At 40.9% G+C, this 24,472-nt stretch overlaps 1 protein-coding gene across 1 annotated transcript in view; it reads right to left on the bottom strand.

Annotated features, from left to right (window-relative positions):
* The window catches only part of LOC118428508 (glutamate receptor ionotropic, NMDA 2B-like), a 26,290-nt gene extending 2,831 nt beyond the window's left edge, over positions 1-23,459 (bottom strand). The window contains exons 1-2 of the mRNA XM_035838596.1: positions 21,442-23,459; positions 1,697-2,298 (exon numbers count right to left, since the gene is read on the bottom strand). Of these exons, the coding sequence (XP_035694489.1) occupies positions 1,697-2,298; positions 21,442-21,954 (1,115 nt within the window). The 5' untranslated portion in view covers positions 21,955-23,459. The remainder of the gene's footprint in view (positions 1-1,696; positions 2,299-21,441) is intronic.
* Between the last annotated feature and the right edge of the window lie 1,013 nt (positions 23,460-24,472).

The following is a 24,472-nucleotide window of genomic DNA, read 5'->3' as shown; positions in this document are numbered from 1 at the left end:
CAAGGAACTTGGCCCCTTGGTTTGGACCCCGGTTTAAAGTGTTTCTCGGTAACGCCCAAAGTTGTTGCCAGACAAGGAAAGCTGCCTTTGATAAGGGACCGCCAGCTACCATGAAGGGTAGGCCTGGGATGGTCACCCTGTCCTACGAAGGGAAGTGTTTGTTGACCGGAATGCCTCCGGTAGTACTCCCTCCAGCCCACGACCCTTCGGGCTGCGTTGGTCACCTGTACTCCGTAGGTTTGAGTGTTGACTGGACGATACCTCGGTAGTGCTCCCTCCAGCTATGACACTTTCGGCTGCGATGGTCACCTGTACTCCGTAGGATCTGTGTGTTGACTTGACGATGCCGAACATGACAGCCAGCCAACCGACGAACCCTTCCGGTGGTGTTGGTTGTGTGGTCGGTACCACCAGTACGTTACTTAATCCGTCTGTTCTATCCTTTTTTGTTCGTGATGGTGACGCCGCTACCCTACCCCACATATCGTGTCTGTGTTATCTGTAAGACAGGAAATGGAGTTCTCTTCGGAACTTGTGGAGAAGAGAAGTACCATTTCCTGTCGGATCACAGAAGCATTAGTGAACCTCCCCTAACCCATTCCAGATGCCCCCCTCCCCTCCTCTAACCATCGTGGCTTTCGTCCCTCCGCCGGTCGGGTGTGTTCCCCACCCACCCACCCACGAACACACCCACCCCCGAACACACCTACCCCCGAAGAACAGGCTGATGGATAGCCTTGTTAGATCTAACGACCTGTGGTAATTGAAGCTGATGCTCAACTTTGAACGGAGTAATATTGTTACGACACTTCAGCACTTAGAACGAGACCCCCCGCGTGGTTCATGCCTTGTGAAACAACACTTCTTGTGATTCCTTCCTTTACTTCACCTCTTCTTCGTTACCGTGTTTTGGATTGCATTGTATCGTATTACCGTAATCGCTGTTCAACCTTGTACTTAGACTTAGTTTTGACCATGTCATTCAGACCGTAACTGTGCTACTCGTTCCTTTCTAAGCTCGTTATTACGCCACTCTTTTGACATGTTGGCCCCATTGTGACGTAAACTTACTGTGACTTACTGTGACTTACTGTGAAGTTTAAGTTGCAAGTCAGGATGCGTTAAACATCCGCTGGACAGAGCCTTGGTTTAGGCTTAGGTCACATTTCCAAACCGGGGCCCGGACGGGCAGCTTTCGGGAGCGAAAAGAATTATATGGAATGCATTAAAATACACAATATGTCAACATAAGATTCATTGGCATGATTTGTGTATCTTTCTAGGTATACATTTCAATTTTTCGTTTCTTAAAACATTCCGGCCGGGTCCCGCTTTGGAAATGTGACCTAAGCCTTAACCGACCAGCCCGACATTGGCTTCACATTGGCTTCTTATACATTGGCAACCAGGGTAAAACGTGTCGCCCGCTCGCAGCATGACTTGCTTAGTACATGGCTATTATACTTGTTATGACATGACACTGAGCCATTAAACACCCGGCCGCCGTGATGGTGACGCCGCTACCCTACCCCACATATCGTGTCTGTGTTATCTGTGAGTAGACAGGAAATGGAGTTCTCTTCGGAACTTGTGGAGAAGAGAACATCTATTCCCTACTGTGCAACTCCATGTAGTTATAAGTTAACTCCCCGTTTGGTGAACTTCATTCATATTAAAGAACATTAAAACAATTTACCTGAGAATCCGCCTGCCAGACTCAACATGTCCTTCTGTCGTATTCCAGCAGGTGGCGCTGTCTCGTGTGTTGATAGGGTAGCCGCTACTGATCACATTCTGAACAGTGCTGCCCAGCGAATCAAGTGCAAATTCCATCCTCAACACATCATCCGACCTATGTTCGAATGCAAGAGCTATCAAACCTATGGGGAAGTCAAGCGGAACAAGTGATCCGTGCACAAGATCTCTTCTCGTTGTCAGTACTATAATCCAAACGTAGTTGTTACCGGTTAGGCCATATATGTTAGCGTAAAAGAATATTCTGCTTGCTTCACTCTCGGAACAAAACATCACGATCACCCTCTCTTTTATCCCCAGAATAGTCCGACTCAGTTTCCTGCGATGTGACAAGTCGGGGTACACAGGCGTCATGACAAAGCTGGAATCCGGGCCGAGGTCTCCGAGGTATTGCTGCATCGCCTTGACGTACGCGGCACCCTTGGGGGTTCTGGTGGCGACTACAGCGAAGTTGTGCCACTTGTAGTTTTGCAGGAAGCCGATGATGGCGCTACATTCCTGTCTACGGGAGACGCCGTAATTCAGCATCATCGCTCCCAGATCCTGGGTAGTGGGGAAAGGAAACATCATATGTATGGATATTTTGCCTACGCGTAACTGTGAATATCAATTCGAGTGAAGCCATAGCTATAGCGTAAAAGAATACACAACGTGTGGACCCCCTGTGTTCTTGTCTTGTAGATATATAGATAGATAGATAGATGGTGTTTATGGGGAAATCGCAGTCTCAGAGTTCCTTCTACACTGAATTACATCCAATTTACAAATATTACATATGGTCTTGTACAGTTACTATAGCGCAGATAGTTAAGTGCAATTGCTTCTGGTTGTTAACGTTACCAAAACGAGTTCTGTTATTTATGTACTGTATTTTTAACAATCATACGAAAACGGCAGTAAATGAGCCATTTCTTGTTATCTCACGACTACAACGCACCGCGTGGCTTTACCATATCCCAGCAAAGATAACCAGTTCTTACACAAACCAACCTCACAAACAATAAATGACGTTTAACGTGCACACTCGCATACCACAAGATGACACATCTTTTCGTATTAGGGCCGTGAAGCTCAGTTCCTTTATGTTATCAGTCTACTCCATACTGAGATTATCGTATGGATTTCAGCTTCAATTGCATTATTAACATCGGCAGTAAATTCCTATATAAAACTTACTAAATCGTCGTTCATTCATACCCTAGCGTTTGTGGTTAATAAAGTGTAATCCTTACGATGCAGACAAATGAACTACAATTACCAGGTAACATGAACATTAAGATTTTATACATCCGCCCGTAAAGGAGCTCACAGATTACAACGAACAACATTGATTCCAGGTCGGACTATAATCCCGGGTGCATGAATGTTTTAGTAAGAGTGGCGACCTCTCCCTTTACTTCCTTCATCTATTGTCCCGATCTGCCATTTGTTTTGATTAAACTCGGTACTACCGGCGACGTCAGCAGTCTTGTTCAATAAACCGAATTATGGGCAATGGGGCGTGTGATTCGTTGTAAGTCATTTGTGTCCAAGCTTAGTCGTTAATTCATTTCTCACGACGCCTTTTCTCTGACATATCTTTTCATAACAGAGTACTATTACTAAGTATTTGTAAAATTAAAAAAAGGAACTAACAGAACTGAAGTCACCATAAATGTTCGAAATCTTCATATTTTGGGGTTATTCCGAGATGGTGACTCGTTTAAAATCAATGTTCTTTCCTCTGTTTCCTAAAACATGCCGTTCACAGGAAAGTATTGTAGTATTTCAAAGTATCAGGAACAGTTTGCCACGGGAAACGATGATGACACAAGGGCATCATTTTCACAAAAAACGACGTGTAATGGGGCGGGCTATCGGAGGGGCAATCGCGGAGGTGATGGAGTAAGATAAAGTCGGCAATAAAACAACCATTATTACCTCCTTTTGTGGCCGTTTTCCGGACAATCGATACAGCCAAGTACCTTGGACGATAAAAGAGAGTACCAAAAAACTCTTTGTCCGAGAAAACTTTTGTAGAGTAATCCGTCCGAAGATCTGGTACAAACTGTAGGTACTTTGAATTGTAAGTACGCTATCGAGTGTATCTGAGCAGATATTGTAATGGCCTCTTTGTATGGACTCAGAAAGTAGATCAAATCAATAAAGTAGTGCCTTTGGTGATTTAACCAATTGCTCACTTTTGTACAAGAAAGTTGTAGGCGGAATGCGTATGGAAAACACTGTTTCAAACGGAATTTTTGTACGGGCAGACATCACACGACCGTTGCTTTTTGAATGATACGTTTCAACCACACGGATGCATTTTCGAAGAATCAATACGACTAAAGCGCTCCCATTGGTGGAGTTGAATTGCCAGCCATCTGTTGCATAATCACAGTATATTTCGCTTTCTCGCTCTTTTAAGGCTTCAGTTAAGTTGAATATTTATGATAAGTTGCATCTCATAACGAGAACAGCATCCTTTACCTTGTAAATTAGTGAGGTTTTATATTTGTATCATCTAGTACTAGTATTACCTCATTACTCATGTAACACATGTACAAATGCCACATAGGAATCCCTGTCCACCCCCAAAATCTACGTTAACCTAGCTATTGGTCACGACTAATACTTAATCCTGAGTTTAAAGAAAATTAAACTATCAATTTGACGTAGGTTGTTACCGTAACAACATTTAGACTTCCAGCTTCAAACGTCATAAAGCGGACATAGTTCCTCTGCCTCGGTCCATATCTGGACATAAAACGAACAGCTCTATTTGTGGACATTTGGGTATTGAACACCTTCCGAATATGATTTTCATCATTTCCTCCAGCGGGCCCGGTAACCCTGTAATTTAATCTTCTGTCCGGCAGGCTGTGTTCCCGTCCCCGGAGTAATGGTCTGCTCTGATGGTAATAAATGAGGAACATGCGAAAGTGGGTCAGGCCATTTGAGATATTGGTTATCGAATGTTGGTGTTGGAAGAAAGAGTTGATCGATGCGACGAGGCAGTACAGATCAACCGATGTGCCCTTTGTAATGAGGATTTCAAAATTGGTACGAAGAATGATAGAACATATTCGAAGCACATATAAGTGAAGTTTATAATGAAGTTATACATGCCCAAAGGATAACACATAAAGTACATAAACTTAGATATAGGAATGATAAATACAATGATATTAAGAAATAGTTACTACAATATACCACATTCTAGAAATACTTAACACTGGATTTGATCAGTTTGAATTCCTCGTTTGACTTTTGACTTTGCACACTTCTTCTACAATCGAGTTCATTCACTTTAAACGTGGAATTATTTTCGCATGGTCAGGAATATCGTGAAACGAAGAATGTGCTGGAATTAATCAACACTGTACTTCACAGCAATATTGTTATTAAACTATTCAAAGACAAATTACCAAAGGAAAGTTTGCATATAAGTTTGTAGATAATATTGAATAATAAGTCGGGCATTCCTACTTACTGCTATCTTGGCTAGACATCAACATTAGCATCTTTAAGTATGGGCGCTACGGTGACATGACGGCTGGTGTGATCACTTTTGACCGACAGATGCACGAATGCCTTTGATCATTGCTGCCAGTTGTGGGTACGAATAAGAGACAAAAGGTGTTTCAAGTATGCAATAGTTAACTCTTAATGAAGTAAGCCCAATGTCTTATTTGATTGTGATAGAATACTGGCAAACTTCCATGTGATATAACACGACACTGGTGTTGTTTTGCAAGTACCAGCGGCGGTCTGAAATTGTGGCTTTTCAAGTCACTCATCGACGCGTACGCACCCCTGCCCTCTTGGAAAGGTGGGGTAGATTTGAGTACCCTTGTATCAAATAGATTAGCCTTCTAGAACTGTAGTTATGTATCAGCTATGATTTGTACCTTGTATAATTGCTGCGCAATAAAGTTATATAAGATACATATACATGATTTTCTCCGAAATTCTCAATCCTTCCGAGTAACGTCCACATCTTGGTTCGTGTTCGGCTAAGCTGATATTGTAAATGTATGTAGTTTCATCCCGTCAGGCTAGAGTTCAGGTCCCCAGTGGTGACAGTTAGTGCAGGGATCCGTACACGTTATTAGGCATCCCTTTCACGCCATGTGATTGCTGTACGGAACATTACCCCTGATGCCCCCCGCTGCACATCGCGCACGAAACACACCACTCTCTCAGCCCAAGTCGATGGCCTTTCCGGATATCCTAACTTTACAACACTTAGAGCAATGCCCTCTTAGGTGCGTAGGATCGAAATCTAGCATGTTTCATCTTTACTCCAATACCAATACATGACCTAGAAAAGCAAATCACAGTTATTCTTTTCTATTAACCTGTTTTTTGGTTACCTAACGTAGCCGAAAAACAGCTCACGTAGTATAACTTTTAAAGGCGGTGCAGTAAAAGGCATACAAACTTCTTTCTTAAAGAAGATCTTTCAACAATGCCAGTTAACACAAAAGTTTAAAGAGATTGGTTCAATTATGACACCTTAACCTTTCGATGAAAATAGCCAGCAACTTTGAAAATAGCCATTTGATGTTTTGGTTCGGAGCCATATTCTTGTCATTCTATATTTTTTGCTATATATAGTCTAGAGAAAGTTAGCCTATTATACACGGAGCAGGTGCGTTAGCCTTCTGACTCCCTAAGCGTATCGAAAGAATCATTCATTATATTTCTACTTTTATGCATATGTCAGTTATGTCTTACTATCAACGATCTGTACTTTGCCGATCGAGGCATGACTATAATAAAGGTCTTTCAGTTATTAAAATCTGATCCAATGTTAAGAGACAATCAGTCCCAAAACAATCTACGTTCCTTTACCACATATTAACACCACTGCGGTAGATTCTCTTACTGACCGTATGCTATTTCTGTATCTGTATCTGTATCTATAAAAAATGGTTGGTATAAGCGCCCTTCGGCGTAACACACCAGCTTCGCAGGCACGCGGTGCGGCAGCAGCTGGTTAAATTACACTGGACGACCTGTCACACCTAGCCTTTGCACATCTGACTGCATATGTTTTCTTATTAAACTTGAAACATCGACATCATGGACTGCTACGTGACGTCCTTCCTTTTTCTCACATTACTGTATGTGAAAATGCTAAAATGGATCTCGTGCGTCAAACCTGTCGTAAAAGTTCCCATCTTGTCAAAATTTGATTTATTTCTGAATGAATCGTGTATCATAATCCACCATGACGTCATAAATCTGGTTGATGGTGATACAATGGCCGTACAGGAAGCCATTACTATGAAGACCATGCATGTCTCCTCACCAACACAACGGCTGACCACAAGGTCAGACAGGCAGGTTCCCCAATCACAGGATTGATGACAGACATCCCATTCACCTCTCACATGCCGCCTTTTACTGCTCGTTTGGCGCACCCATGGGTGATGTGTTCAACACCAGGGTCAGGCTCATGGTGAGGGGTTCAGCGTCATTTACGCCGATAGATGTACATGTTGTGATGGGGATCGTACGTAATGCCTTTATCAATAAGTCCCAGTCTACTGGTTAAAGGACGTTTTCTCTCCATGGCGTCGTGCGTATACATACCGAATGACCCAGAGTTAGCAGGATAATCGTCGAAGACGATTCGTATTTCCTGCTCGGAACTTAAATCCCGATTTCCGTATTCATCACGCGTTGTGTTGGGTGTGATTCATCCTAGACGTGAGCAATGGCGGGAAATGTTGCCTTCTTTTGATCACATTTGGATGGATGCTTTGGATGCTTTTTCTCAAGGGATTTTTCTCTCATAAAACCGTTGAAGCAACAGCATAACTCTTCTAGTTTCTGTATGCTACACTAAATCTTTGTCCAACGCTGAATCCTAAATTACAGGAATATTTCAGAAATGGGTGAATTGATATCTGCTCAGCGACGTCGTAGCAAGAGATTTCCACATATCAACATAATTATACAATACGTTGTCAAAACAGACAGACAAATAAGTGCACAGGTGCACTGAGAAACTACATTCATCCATACCAGTCACGTTTTCATTGTCATAGAATCAACGAAAGCCGGCATTAGTTGTTCATAGCTGGTATACGTAAATTATCTTTGCACGAAGTTGCATTGAAATGCAGTGCTAGGTTTTAATGAAAAATTACATTTACCAAATCACACGAACCACACGTCTTGTTTATTCTGAAGACCGATGATACTCCCCATAGAGTTTGCTCATCCAACTTTCATCTTACTCCGTCGCATCCTAAATCATCTTTAGGGTCCGTACCTCAACATTATTGTCAACCACGAGGTGTTACCAAATACATTAGGAGAATTCACTACCTGCCAGCGTATACCTTTAACATTCGATAACACTCACTTTGCTGCTCATCTAATCTCACGTCAGCATCAGTTTTGTATTACAGGAGGTGACCAGCACACCAGCATATCTTGCACAATTTATCAGGGACGACTTATATTACTTTGGCGTCTGCAAGACGCACTTCAGACACGTTCATTAACCTCGCATCCGCTGTTCTACATTAAGATAACATTACGTTATGGAAACATTCTTTTGAGTAGCATTAGAACATTGAATTGTTTTCCCAGTGAGGAAAAATTATTACAAGTTACCTGATGAATTAAAGAAATTGTCACACTAAATCAGCCATAACAAAGAAACAAGTTGCAACTTCAATGTAAAGTTCATGTTACTTCCAGCCTGAGGTTTAAATGCATGGCAGATATCGCGTTTCCTTACATTTCTGGCAAGAAGCATTAACTGTTATCAAAAATTGGATATCGTTTCAAATTTATAAAAATTGGAATTGCTATCGTCTCACATGTCCAGTGCAATGAAACTATTGGTAGTATCATATGTAATCCCTTTTGCAGTAGGCAAATGACTATGCGCTTGTTTTACAAGACATGACAACAAAACTGAGTATGAGGTTGCTTTAACACAAAATAAGTGAACGGCATGCTAGTTGAGCAATGCTTCCTTTGATATACAAAGTCAACAAAAGCATACGGCAGCAATGGCATGAGCACATTTGATTGTCCGCTAATTTACTCATTTTACACGAAGCCGTATAAAATCCTGTATAAAATCAACTTTGTATGCACCTATGCAATGTCTAATTCCAATTCATTCCAGATGTATTAAGATACACCCAAACACATGTCGCTGCTCGTTAAGTTTACTGCCGCAGAGAGTTATGTAGTAGGTAAAAGTCAAAGTGGGCGACAAGATCGCGGCACTTCATGTGCCTGACATTTACCCGAAGTTTAACTTTTAATGAAACTGAACAAAGTAAATGCATTGCTTCTGACAAGTGCCAAATGTCACTTTATGATACGTAAATCACGGTTCATTGGCCTGGCACGATCAAGTAAGAAAGTACTGGCCTCTGTGGAACTTTAGGTCGGAGTATCACCATCATGAATCTCTCGTGTCACGTCGGCACTATATTATCACGTAATAGATCTTCAGCAGCTAAGATCTTTATCTAAACGTCGTAAAAAGCCACAGCTTCATCTATCGCCCTTTCACATGACCCATGTTTGTACCATAAATATGCTTCATATAATACTACATATTGTAAATTATCAAGTTAAGTGTGCAGAAGTACAGAAAGCATGATTTTCGAGCATGATAATAGTAAAGTTCTTCCATAACCTTAAGAAATTTGTGGTTACCATATCATTAAAGTTGCTTGTGGCCTTTTAAGAGGCTCTGTCTGTAAAAACCAAGCATAGGGTGGCCAAACTCAAAAAATCGATTTTCCTTAAATTTTGTGTGGTGGTAGGGCCTTGGTCCAAACCTACAAAAATGGCAAAGTTTTAGATCTGCGGTCACCGGTTGCCATGGCAACGGCCATTTTTCAAAATGGCGGATTTTCAGCAAGGGAAGGCCTTGGTCGCGTCCAAAATAGGCCTTCTTTGGACTCCTGTAGCCCCCACAAATTAACAGATATCTTATTGATTCTCGGATATAGTATTACCCATATTCTAATGAAAAAAATGATATATAGTGATGCTCAAAATGTTTTTGTAGTGAGGTGCAGCAGATGTTTGAAAATGATGTGTTTTCGTGAATTTCCAAAATTGACAAAAATCAATTTTTTGACCATTTTTATTGACCATTAGCTCATTTACAGGCAAATCAATTTGCTTGATTTTTGGCACAGTTATAGTTTGAACCTTTGTATACATCATATGTAAAAAAAAGTTTGGGCCTTTTACGTATCGAACCGTGGTGGCCCCGAGAGTAAACCAATATTTCCATTTCAAGAAAATCGTAACCATAGAATTATTCCTGGAAAAACAGTCATAGCTTACCAAAAATGAATTTCAGTTTCATGTTATGTAGCAGAGGAACTTACCTATCACTTACAAAAGCAGGGTTGTTCTAGATTTTTTTATAATTGCTTTTAAAATGATTTTATTGAGTTTTTTTCGTCATTTTTAGACCAAAAAATGTATATTTTGGCCCAAGCACCCTGGTATTGCAACCAAATGACCTGAAATTTGGTATAGGAATGTCCTTGACAAGTACACACATGGGTTGATAACTGGTTTGCCATGTAATAGAACAAAATGCTGAATTTGGTGACTTTTTTTGGCATTTTCGGCCCAAAAAGTACATTTTTGGCCCCTGTACCCTGGTTTTACAACCGAATGCCCTGAAATTTGGTATAGGAATGCCCTGGACACATGCGCACATAGATTCAATAACCATTTTGGCATACTGTTCAACAAAATGCTTAATTTTTTCCAAAAAAAGTACATTTTTGGCTCCCATACCCTGGTTTTACAACTGATGAATGACCTGGAATTCGGTATAGCAATGCCCTGAACATACATGTATGCGCACATGGATTCAATAACATGTTTTGCATACAGTACAACAAAATGCTTTATTTTGAACATTTTGCCTTTCTTTTTTCCCAAAATCATTTCTCGCTCCTGTTCCCTGGTTTTCCAAGTAAATAACCGGTAAAAATTTGGTATAGGAGCGCCTTGGGAATGGCTTTTATAACCCGTTTTTGCATACAGTGCAACAAAACGCGTAATGTTGTAATTTTTGGTCATTGTTTTACCCAAAGTACATTTTTGGCTCTTTCTGTAATTTTTGGCGCCAAAAGTACATTTTTGGCCCATTGAACCCTGGTTTTACAAGTAAATGACCTGAAATTTGGTATGGAAATGCCCTGGACACATGCGCACATAGAGTCAATAATAATTTTGGCATGATGATGGCTGTTTCTTCGTATCCGAAGATCAATGGTAGGCAGAAAAGATTGATTAGACGACCAGTCTGCCTGGCCTGCACGTGACTATTTTTAAGGTGAAGGAGGGGTGTGCACTCCCTTCTCCACCCTCTCGTCTACTGGCGCACTAAGTCATACAGGGACAGAACTGTTTGCCACGTAAGACGGCCTCAGCAGATGCAGGTTTATTATTTGGAGTTTCCGTCTCCTAGGAGGACTTCCGACCAAGGATGTGAGGGGTTCCTCCTACCCCCGATCGCGCAACTCGTGTGTCATGGTGGGTGCGTCATGCCCGAACATGCCCCTAAGGCTTGTCTCGGCCACAAAGCCCCGCCAAGGCCACTAGCCGAAGCTAGAACCTTGAACCTTGAACGTGGACATCTTTGAGATGCCGAAGCTAGATACTCATTTAAACCTTAGTTAAGTGAGGAAAGTCGTGTAAAGTGCCTTTCCCAAGGGCACAAGATCGGTGACACAGCAGTCGGATTCGAACCCGCCACCTCTCGGTTTCGAGCCGAATGCTCTTCATACAGTACAGCAAAATGATGAATTTTGTGTGTTTTTTTGCCATTTTTTTAACCCCCCAAAAAAACATTTTGGCTCCTGTACCCTGTTTTTCCAACTAAATAATCTGAAATTCTGAAACTTTTTGGCAATTTACAAAGACACGTCATCTTTTAACATCTGCTGCACCTCACTACAAAAAACTTTCGAGTATAACTTTATATCACTTTTCTTATTACTAAATATGGGTAATAACATATACGGGAATCAATAGAATATCTCTTACTTTGTGGGGGTTACAGGCGTCTAGGAGGTCATTTGCCTGTAATGCCTAATAGGGAACAGGAGCCAGAAATGTACTTTGGGTAAAACAATGACCCAAAAGTACAACATTAAGCGTTTTGTTGCACTGTATGCAAAAACGGGCTATAAAAGCCATTTCCAAGGCGCTCCTATACCAAATTTTTACCGGTTATTTACTTGGAAAACCAGGGAACAGGAGCGAAAATGATTTTGGGAAAAAAGAATGGCAAAAAGTTCAAAATAAAGCATTTTGTTGTACTGTATGCAAAACATGTTATTGAATCCATGTGCGCATACATGTATGTTCAGGGCATTGCTTGTAAAACCAGGGTATGGGAGCCAAAAATGTACTTTTTTTGGAAAAAAATAAACCAAAAATCACAAAATTAAGCATTTTGTTGAACAGTATGCCAAAATGGTTATTGAATCTATGTGCGCATGTGTCCAGGGCATTCCTATACCAAATTTCAGGGCATTCGGTTGTAAAACCAGGGTACAGGGAAAAATGTACTTTTTGGGCCGAAAATGCCACAAAAAAGTCACCAAATTCAGCATTTTGTTCTATCACATGGCAAACTAGTTATCAATCCATCTGTGTACTTGTCCAGGACATTCCTATACCAAATTTCAGGTCATTTGTTTGCAATACCAGGGTGCTTGGGCCAAAATATACATTTTTTGGTCTAAAAATGACGAAAAAAACTCAATAAAATCATTTTAAAGGCAATTATAAAAAAATCTAGAACAACCCTGCTTTTGTAAGTGATAGGTAAGTTCCTCTGCTACATAACATGAAACTGAAATTCATTTTTGGTAAGCTATGACTGTTTTTCCAGGAATAATTCTATGGTTACGATTTTCTTGAAATGGAAATATTGGTTTACTCTCGGGGCCACCACGGTTCGATACGTAAAAGGCCCAAACTTTTTTTTACATATGATGTATACAAAGGTTCAAACTATAATTGTGCCAAAAATCAAGCAAATTGATTTGCCTGTAAATGAGCTAATGGTCAATAAAAATGGTCAAAAAATTGATTTTTGTCAATTTTGGAAATTCACGAAAACACATCATTTTCAAACATCTGCTGCACCTCACTACAAAAACATTTTGAGCATCACTATATATCATTTTTTTCATTAGAATATGGGTAATACTATATCCGAGAATCAATAAGATATCTGTTAATTTGTGGGGGCTACAGGAGTCCAAAGGAGGCCTATTTTGGACGCGACCAAGGCCTTCTCTTGGTGAAAATCCGCCATTTTGAAAAATGGCCGTTGCCATGGCAACCGGTGACCGCAGATCTAAAACTTTGCCATTTTTGTAGGTTTGGACCAAGGCCCTACCACCACACAAAATTTAAGGAAAATCGATTTTTTGAGTTTGGCCAACTTTTTCTGATTTTGCTTGGTTTTTACAGACATCAGCTCTTAAGATCTTCCCGGTTCAATTTAGAGCCATAGTTTTGATCTTCCCTGCTGTCTGGATCTAAGAGATACGACGAACTGGACAGGTGTTCAATCTGATATTCGTCTTTATTCCATGCCATGAATGTTGATGGCTACGAAGTTGAGGGTAGTGCGTGCTCTATAGAGACCTCTGCCGATCAAGACAAATGCTAGAAGAAAACTGTCCGTGACCCACGTTGTCCCTATCCGGTCATCTTACGACTTTTGTCATTTAAAGTATTGGTTCTGGTCCAACGTCTTGGCAAACTGTCACAACTTTGCTGACATGCAAAGGACAAAAAACGACATATATTGTAACTTTTCTCCCAGTAATGCCAGCACGGCAACTTTTTTCACAACACCATAAATGTGCATGCATTTCTAAATCCTACCGACTGGCGCCGCACATATACTTAACACCTCTTGCGTGCTAACGACGATCCTCAGAACTTTCCTGAGATATGTCTCCTGATGCTTCACAGCTAATGTTCAGCAGGCGTTAAGTTTGACGACTCGACAAGCGAGGCTTAAAAGTTAAAATCCCACCGCCCGTGCTGTCATTAATCCCCATTGATGGTAATCCGAAACATCCCCTGGTTTCTGTGATAAGTCTCATAAGTCTACGGCGCGGTAATTTCGGGGACCGAGATAGGAAAGATACAATCATCACAGCTCGGACAGAATTAACATTCTAGTTCATGTTTTCGCCACGAGCAATCAACAAGTAATTACAGTGTAAGAGATAAGTACGGCATTAGGTCGGCTGCTGATGTAAAGCTGACCTCCTCCCCGGTAACGAGACGTGATCTTTGTGAAAATGAGAAGGAAAGTGGGGATTACCGGTAACGGGGCCATATCAGGAAATGAGAATCTTTAAGACTAGCATCAAGGGTTGCCACCTTTTGAATGATCATATACCTCACGAATACTAAGTATATCAAAATTCAAGTTTTTTTTTTAAATTTGTTGCTACACAAGAAGGTTTCACATCAGGTATTTTAATTACTATCTTTCTGACACAGGTTGATCGTAATGACGTGTACATGTGTATATTCATTGTGCAAATATTTCGTTTTAAAAAGTGGGGGTAAACTATATCATAGCATGTTCAATAAGCCAAGGCTGTCAGTCATCCTATGATACTAAATTAGATTTGAATCTTATACGCCAAACTGCATTAGTTAAGTGTCACTCACACAGACGTTATCTGAAACGTCTGACCGTTTCTAAAATGATATCCAGTTGCTGGAGTAATTGCTATTTGGCGTATCATATTACCTGGATGTCAAAACTTCATCGACGAGATTTGAATCTTGTTTTCTTGTGGCGTCTTTGACAAATATAAGCAAATGTAAACCTTATATATCTATTTATCTTCTTCATCACCGTGGACATTTCTAGATAAGAAGCTCGAAGCACGCCTAATCTGAGAGGCTAAGCCTGCTATCGCGTGATCTTTGATAGCATTTATTGTGTTTTTATCAGGGAGTTAACGACTGAAGAACCTGTAAATTATAGGGTGAGCGATTTGGTCACGTAGGGAGTTCACTGACCTTTGAGGGCTCTAGCACAGGATTTGTCTTAGGCTTCATTTTTCTAGACGGCGATTTATCGCGACCTACCTGCAACCTAAATTGGATTTGGGTAAACTTCATAAATCCCATGATTTGATAATTGGACTACCCAGCAAGATGTGGCAAAGTATGCCTGAAAAGAAAACATAACATACAAAGCGTAAAAAGATCCGTTTTGTTTAAACTATGAAATTCGTTGAGCGTACTTTCAAATCGTGCAATCGTAGGGCGGTCGCAGCATGTTGCAGCAAAAAATAACATTGAACATATGCTCAACATCAGAGTATGAAATACTAATGAGATATACACAGTGCAATATTGATATGTACAAGCGAGACCGTCCAGGACATGCCGCTGCGTTTAATTTGTTTTCATTTCTTAGCACTGTACTGACGTCAACCATATCCCTCGAGATGACAATCAGCCATATCTCCCTGCCGTCTATTCTTAAGCAGGAGAAAGATATCTCTCCAGCGTGCACAGTCAATGTGCTATCTTGCCTCATTTGTAAATACTCCTGGGTACTTTCTTAAGCTTTATGACAGCTCCTTGGTATTGCCTTTGGAAGATACCAGTCACATCAGCGAATAATGCGGACGTATTTCAGTGTGATTGGGGTGTTCTGACCGTGCAGCTATGGCCTTTGTATGTCGTGTTGAGCGGCCATGAGTGTCGCGCAGTGAAGGTCAAGCTATCTGTCAGCAAGGGCTGTGATCAAGAAAAGTGATACAGCGTTGTAATTCATTATTGATATGTTTTGGGAAATGACTTTTGAAGTCAGGCTAAAAAAGGGAAAACAGAAAGGCAGCTTTCACTATCACTCAGTCCAGTAACTGTTTGGTTAAGATTAAAGGGAAGAAGAGCTTTGTGAAATGAGACGGCTATGCATGGGAACCGAGCCAAAAAGCTTCTCATTTCCACTGCCACTCATCTATTGTCGTTGTTGGAGGCCTGCAGGCACGTTTCAAGAATGGCCTTGTCATGTAACGCAAAAACAGTAAAACACCACACCCAACCCTTCGAAGATCTTTAGAGTGTGCCGTTTGAGATCAAGGAGGAGATGTAGCAAGATGGCTAATAGGTTTCTGGAGTAAACTTTAGTTTGAATCAATAGAGATTGCCGGCCATGGCACAGGGTGGCGGCTGGCACTGTGTCTGCAGCGTGATAAAGCATGCTCGTAATTGGGCGGATATGACAGGGCAGAAATCGATCTATGTACAGCATATTACTTCCCGGGCAAGCGGGATTCATTGGACGGCCTCTATGAACCTGCTCAAATACTGTGTTCGTGTATTTGCATGACAATTGGACAATACTGCAAGGATTAATATTTTGTAAGTTTTGACAATGATTTCGATGAATAACTGTCTTGCTCGTCTTACTACTTTGTATGCTAAATAGAATGTTCTCAAATTGGTTTGTTTCGGAGTAGCATTAGAAACATGATGACAATGATGGGTTACGTAGAAATTCTTCAAACAACTTTTCTTAGAAGTAGCGTTTGAAATACGATTACGGTGGGATTTTTCTGTACGGTCTTCAAAAATCAGCTTGTTCAGGAGCAGAATTTGAATAATGAATCTCATACATATGGCTTTCAAATCGGCTTGCGTATGAGTAGTATTTGAAATATGATAATAATGGACTTCGTGTGGACAGTTTTCTAATCGTCTTGCTTGGGAGTAGCATTGATGATAATGGAATTCGTATATACGGTTTTCGAATCGGCTTGCTTACCAGTAGCATTCGAAATACGATAACAATGGAATTCACATATATGGTTTTCAGATCGATTTGATATGGAGTAGTATTTCAAATACGATTGCAATGAAATACGTTTATGCGTTTTTTTTTAATCGGCTGGCTTATTAGTGGCATTTGAAATACGATAATGATGGACTTACATTATATACAATCTTCAAATAGATTGCTTCAGAATAGCATTTGAGATACGGTAACAATCGAATCCACAGGAAGGCCCTGCAAATGATGTTGATAAGAGTCATATGAAACATGATAACAAAGGGTAACGCGTAGGAACCTCCGGGGTGGCGTTTCACGTATGATAACAATCCATGTATTGAAATATATTGGAGTAGTCATATGCGCAACCTTGAAAGGGATCATGTTTCACGGAGCCGGAGACCATCTCCTTGAATCATTGCCCCGAGATCAATCCTAAGGAGAGCCTTCTGATCAAGATGGAATGGACGATTGGGAAAGGATTTATTGGAAAGGCATGGATTTCAGTAGAAGAAAATAAAAATAAAAATACAAGATACTAGTAGTTGTGCTAGAAAAAAAAGGGGGGGTCCAAATGGAAGATGAGGCATGAGACTTACTCTAGAAAGAAATAATTGCAAAGTAACTTTCCATTTACAGTGTAGTGCATGACAATGTTTCCCCTGCCGGTCAGCATTCTTAGCTTGAAGCAAGCTAAATAGACGCTGGGAGATTGTTACTCCATGATATCTGGTCATAGACATAATACAGAGAAAGTTCTTACATACAAAAAAGTCCTTATCGTCTTAAAATTCTAGCAAAATGTCTACAATCACCTTAATTGCAACAAATTACTCACTGTCGACTGCAAAGGCATATATGCTTCAATGATTTAGGGATGATACTTTATTAAAGAAATGTGAACGATGAGGTAGCCGACCAAGAACTTGGTTGAGAACGTGGATGAGTACGCTTTATGGCAAGTATCACATAGTGATGCGGATTAATATCACCAGATGCGGATATATATCAGAATATCATTACATTCGCTGACACAGAATGATGAAGACGTCATGGCCTTTTGGACTCTGAAAAAGGGGCATTTATCCTATAATGTACATGCACTCATTATGTAGTTTATGCATGGATGATGGGGTTATCATCCTCCTACGCATGGACACCCAACATCCAAACTGCCTGTCTGGATGTGCCCTGCTCTTTCAACCGCCACCCTTAGTTCCTGACCGCCCTGCTTATAAATATCAATGAGGTTACCCTTACACATGCAAGACAGCTTTAGAAAACGGAAAGCCTATTCTCTGATTGGCTGACAGCTGGTTTGGGTGGGTGGGGGGCGTCCACAGGAACTAAGAGTGACGGTTGAAAGAGCAGGGCACATCCAGACAGGCAGTTTGGCTGTTGGATGTCCCTGCGTAGGAGGATGTGGTGTTATCATCATTCCCTTTTGATGCTATTATTGGTAACGGCACCTGAGGCATGGTCTTCGTCTATACGAGATTAATATCATTGAACCTTCGAATGACTAGTAAATACGTAACGGATGATGACACTGGCAGCAATTTGTGACCTAGTGGTTAGCAACCCAACTTGGCCGGGTCAAAAAGTAGGAGCATAGATTCCCGGTCTAGCTGTCGGCGTATTGAACTCATGCATGCTACTTACTGGTATGGACGTTACAAATCCTGTAAACAGAAGGGGTAAATGAGGTCCATATTCCTGCAATTTATACAATATCATTACTCCCATTTGGGCAACTGTTATCTTCTTGTGTGCCATGTACTTTTGTGCGGTAATGTATGTTGATTGATTACAGTAATGTCCAATGTAAATTGTTGATCTTAGTAAGGTTAACTCAATGCAACTTGCACGATGTATACGCTTGTTGTCAGAGAACGAAACCAACTAGATACAGCTTGTGAATACAGCATACGTATCTTGAACATTGGCAACGTTTTCAATGTGGTTATGGCGGCACAAAAACTTTTTCACGACTATGTCAAGGTAGAAGGCCCACTCTTGGGCACTAATACTGGGGGAGAGAATTTACATATTATGAAAGAGTTCGAATTGACATGTACAGATGGTGGAATTTTCACCACCTTTATAGGAAGATAAATGTAGACATACAAATCCTCTATAAAACGTTATAGGATATCAACGTGCACGATTTAAGGCCCTTGAGACCCACAAAAGGCTTATCAACTTGAGACACGATCTCTTATGCCACATGACGAATGATACCTTTGCAAATCCTCCGCGCCAAGAGATTGTAATAAAAGGCCATTCCGAAAGATATTGACACCAGAGTTCTACTCAAGGCTACTTAATGTAGTGGGGAGAAGATGATATTTCAGCGGTTTAGGACCTAGGGAGTGAGACTGACAATAAAGATTATCGTCAACGGTGACAGGATCCGGGTACCACCCATAGAGAGCAGGCAAGTGGAGTTTGGTCTGTATCAGTACAGATATTGCATAGCAATAAGGGATTTCAAATTAAGCCAACTACATGTAAGAAGCATTCGTAACCCAACGAACGAAGATGCCTCCTGACAATAGTATAAGAAATACATACTGTTTATAATTTTATTTCTATCAATGTATCAAATGTAAGTTCAGACATTTTTTTATCATTCTGATCATGGAATAGAATACTTTTATCTAAATCACTATTTGTCGTACGTGAACTTGTTTCTAGTAAAAAAAATGAATTTTGACCACAATTCTAACCAGGTTTTCAAAACAAATCTGCAAGTCCATTTCACTAAGTCTATCACGTTCCTATGAAAATGCCGAGATAACAGACACATTGACAAAGTCCTTGTTTTCTAATTAATTTCTACAAAATGCATTAGGAATTAAATATTGAATTCAACCATTAATGATACTGTAACTGATATGATAGTTCTGAGATCCACAAATTGACCCAGTTCTCACCCCATTTCAGCCACAGCTGATGAGTATCTCTACCTAACAAAGATTGATTACAGTTACTTATTGAGCTAATTAACAGCTATATAATGATAATGTTCCGCCAGTGTAGCAGTAAAGTTAACCCGTTAACCTACTTATAATGTCTTAAGAGGTTGGATTCAATTGCTGCACTCTCACCTACAAACAGCTGGTAAGTCTTAGACGTCGACAGACAATTACATGGTGATCACTTAACGTTCTATGCCAGTATCCAGGTTACAGTATTTCAGTGGTCTTGAAAACCATTGGTACTTAAGTGACAAAGAGCAACGTTATTAGCATGTATTACATCCCAATGAGGAGCTTTCAGACGTGGGACTAAAGACGTATGGATGAAGACAGTTCGAGTAAAGACCTAAAAGCTCTTTCTAAGGGATTTTTTTTCGCTACCTGCACTTGCTACCTAAAGGAACTATGCCCGACACAACGTATACTTGCTGCAATCTATCCGGAGCAAATAAAAAAAAAGTAGCCGCAAAAGAAGTAGTTCTTGAGCCATGGTTAGCTCGGCATGATTCATACTTACGTCATTTGAATTCTATTTTCAGCTGACTAATGAAATCAAAGTTTTGTAGAACTGGATAATGAACATTTTTGCTGTTCCAGTGGTTTGTACCGACCATCTTCTACATGATTAGGACACATGGAGATGTGTGGGTATACTAGGTTAGTTGCGCAATAATACTATTAGTAGTAGACACTTCTCATCAATATTTCATTTATGCCGGCAATGGACCTTTCAGACATACTAAAATAAAAATCAATTTAATTTGTGGTCATAAATTGTGCTGATTAAGACAAATACTTCTAATGAATGACAGGTGTCTAAATGATTAGTTAATTAGTTAACGGGGTGTAAATTTTTGCGTAGATCGTTGAAAAAATGATCAGTTCTGTTTTGTTTTCTTTTCAATTCTGACAGAAAGCTAAACTTTTTTATGATGTCTTAACCGCTTGTGTTTTTTATGATGTCTTGCACTGATGTTTATGATGTTTTAAGTTGTCTCCATCTAATAGCGACGCTACCGATCCTACAACCTTACACAAGAGCAGAACCTATCAGAAGCATTTTTGGAAAGAAAATGAGTCACATCCGCAGGAAGGATGAAAACAGAAACCTCGGGGGAGATGATTTAATGGTTTCATCTCTGATGGCTCTGATCTCTAATTAGTATGAATTGCATCGATATAAATGTGACGTACTTTCCTCTACCAACGACCCGCTATTTACCTCTAAATATACGGCAAAAGACCATCATTACTTGTAAGTTATGCCAAAGATGATTCATAAACGCGGCCTTTTGTATTGCCATTTTGATCTCTGTTCATTTTTTTATAATTACACATCCTGTTTGAAAACATTTCTCTTGCGCATTTTTTCATTTCAATTTTTCATTTTGTTTGTAATTAGACAACGCTTTTCTGCATCTAAATCTTTGTCATCTCGGTAGCTGAGTAAATTATTTTCTATTGGCGTCCTGTGGTGAAACTACGCTGCAAACTAATAAACTAAATTATAGCTTTAACTGCATGACTTAGATCTAATTTAGAACAGACATCAGAGTCAGCAATATTTGACGCAAAACTTTGATGACTAGGCCTAATGCAAACAGCGTAATCGCTATATTCGGAGAGAACAAAGCTTCCAATCTCTGAGGCTGAAATGTATTTCAATATGAACAGGGCATCTCCTAATTGTTTGTAGTCCACAGAGGAAGGAGACCATTGATTGATTACTCCATTGCTGTGGCTTAAATTGTTCCTCCTGCCGACCAGCTGCGGCAACATCAAAGTGCTTAATGAATGTCATCCTATTTTTGAATGTTATATACTTCACGATGTTATATACTACACGCAATGTGTATCAAGACTTGTGTGTGCTCTTACCTTGGGAGATACAGCACTGATGCCCTCATCGTAAATGCCGACAAGTGGCAACTCCAAGTAGTTAGCCGACATGGCGATGTAGGCAGCAGCCAAATCTGGCCCGTTCCCCCTCCGGCCGGCGTACAGCAGGACGTCAGCGCCTTGCCGGACAACACCTGAGCAGAGGGTGGACAGAAGGCTGACGGGGCTGCTATCGTTCAGCGTCACGGCGATGCTTCGGAAGTGGACGGCGGCCCGCTCTTCCGACATTCGCGCGTTCAGAAGTTCCACGGCGTCTTCGAATAAGGGAATCATAGCAGGCCCGCTGAAAATGGCCCCGATTGTCACGTTGGTCATGATCGGCGTCTGTGCGGTCGGAACAGCCGTAAAAGTTCCATTACCCTGTCCGTTAACTCGCTCCACAGCCAGGAAAGAAAAGACATAGAGGACACACAAGGTTAAACACCTGCGTTTAGACTGTACTCTGACAGCAAACGGAGACATCCCTTTGGCCATCGTTGAAGAAATCTTCATTTCAAAGACCTCAGTAAGGTTCTACCTATGTAGGTTTGCAAGTAGACGCTGCTGTGCCTTCGTTATGCACAGGCGGTAGTTAACGCAAGCAATGACAACTTGGTATGCGATGCAGGGAAGTCATCTTGCCAGCTCGTTGCACGGATCTCGGGACAGATGATGCCACGATTTAGTCGCTCGCCTTTTTTCACGGTAATCTGCGCCAACAGGAGCCAGGCGAAACAATCGGGGAAATTAGAGTAACACCAGGTGCATCTGCTAAGTGATTTTGCCTGTGAGTAGCGATGGACACCAGATGAGTTCCTTTGATGCTCACTACGTAGCCACACAGCGTTCTTTCCTGGTCCTTCGAAGGCTAAAGTGAAAGTTTTACTACATCATCCAGAGAGAAGCGGGGGCGTTAGAAGCGAGCTGCGCCAACACCTGCTGATCGTATGGCAGTTCGTGAGTCAGAAGTACGGACCGTACCATCTCGGCATCCACTGGAGGGGAACAACCATCCACACCCGATGAAGGAACTGCTGAAGGCAATGTCAAAACCACAGTCGCATTATTTTATACCTAACGATACGCCCAATTGATTTGATAAAATACATATGCTACCCAAGACCAGATTATGCCCTTACTGATGTAGAACACGACGAGAAGAATGTGTAGTATACATACATTTACATAACTGTGACTGTTCAGTTTACCTCTCACCAATCAGAACGCGCTTCCAAACTGTTGGAAGAATTCTCTCAAGGGTGAAGGACGGGTGCCGTACGGAATGAAGCCTGTAATCTTGAACACGATTTTCGCTTTAAGCGGTTGCATCCGAAGAGTACGTCCTAGTTATTGTATCGCGAGGTATGGATATAATAGTCCTAAGTGGCTCATTATGTATTTAAGAAAACCTAACCACCAGATAAAAAGGTAGGGCTGTTAATGTGGTGGTGAGGGTGTCACAAATTAACAGACGGTGAAGAAGCAACGGCAATCATCATTGGTATAGCTTTTCAACTGGTCATTGCACTTGCATCGTTAGCATAGGCGCTCCTCCTCCTATTTCATTAATTATTTCCCAAAGGAAAACCCAGGTCATATCATGCTTGAAGTTGGCACTTTTATATGTACAAGAAAGGCTAGGTGGTAAACAATGTGGTTAGGGTTAGCTAACATGTAGGTAATTTGGTATTGTAGTTAGGGTTGTTGACGTAGAAGCTAGAGGAGGTCCTCCGTTGGAATTCCAAGAGGACTGGATGAGCAGATTTCTGCAATAAAACTCAATAGGAAGCATTATTCGTGTGAGTATAATTTATCTGGAAGCCTTCACTTTTGAGAACAGATATATTCATATCAGTGTTGTTTCAGGCAGCCGGACTGACAAGTTTGAAGTGATAGTATGCAAAGATGAATAATCTTTCACAGGCACAAAACAAAGGGGGTGCTCAAGTCACCTTTCCAAGCACTACCTGATGGATCAGTGTTCAAAGCATTGAACTGATTCCAAAGCAACAGCTAGGAATAATTTTTGATGATAATTCGTAACATATCGAGGGGGAATTTTTACAGCTGTGTCATAAGGCAATGCATGCATAATGCATAAGACATGACGAGTCATTTCTGGCCACTGCCCAAAAAGCTTTTATCGCGGTATTTGCACATCACTGCCACCGGTATACCATTTGGCGGGTTATTCTGCTGTTAGGCTCAGAGTAAAGTAGTGTAAAGTGGAGGTAAGCCCAGCGTTTCAAACTTCATGATACACTTTTGTATCTGTCTCTACGAGTGAACGAATGACGACACTATATATATGGTTGAAAGATGCAGGTATTATTGTGAAAATAAAGAAGTGATATACGGGAACGGATGTCCTAATATACCGTTACGGTAATAAACATGTTGAAAGTGAGTCTCTTGTGGATATGATGTGGTCACCAGTGGGGAATAATACCTTCAAAGTATGCATTCCTGCTGTTTCCTAAGAATCTCCTGGTGTAAGCTGCGTCAGGAAGTATTCAACCTTGTCTTGCCTGTTGTAACGTGTAGGTCAGGGTATTTTGACAGCGTTTGTCCTTCTTCAGAAATAATGCTACCACACGCACACATGACGGGTTTCTTACTCTCAGAAGAACAATGGCCTTTATAGAAGTACCGTTTTCAGAATCGTTATAACTGGAATTATTTGGGAAGTAAAGGAGTTCCTCCTATTTTCTTGCTTAAGATGCAAAAATAAAAACGTATTCCTGCCTTAATTCCCTGTCTTTTCATCAATACTCATTCACGTCACAGTACTTGGCAGGCACAAGCAGTTAAACAAAGCAACCTGAATACCAGCCAACTCCAATTAGCGATTCCAGCTGTGAATTTAATCGCCATTATTCTCCCAGTCTCAGCAGTATATGATGAATGTCTCATTTTGCTCTTGCATGATTAAGTCCCATACGTAATAGACTATATCACCCTGATTATGTCAATTTCGACCTTTTTCCAAGTTTTCCAGTTCATCATTCTTAGGTTTGCCATTTACGCCAAG

The sequence above is a fragment of the Branchiostoma floridae genome, chromosome 13 (assembly GCF_000003815.2).
Source record: "Branchiostoma floridae strain S238N-H82 chromosome 13, Bfl_VNyyK, whole genome shotgun sequence".
Taxonomy (NCBI): Eukaryota; Metazoa; Chordata; class Leptocardii; order Amphioxiformes; family Branchiostomatidae; genus Branchiostoma; species Branchiostoma floridae.
The sequence above is the reverse complement of the archived record's forward strand: the minus strand, read 5'-3'. Positions and strand labels throughout refer to the sequence as shown.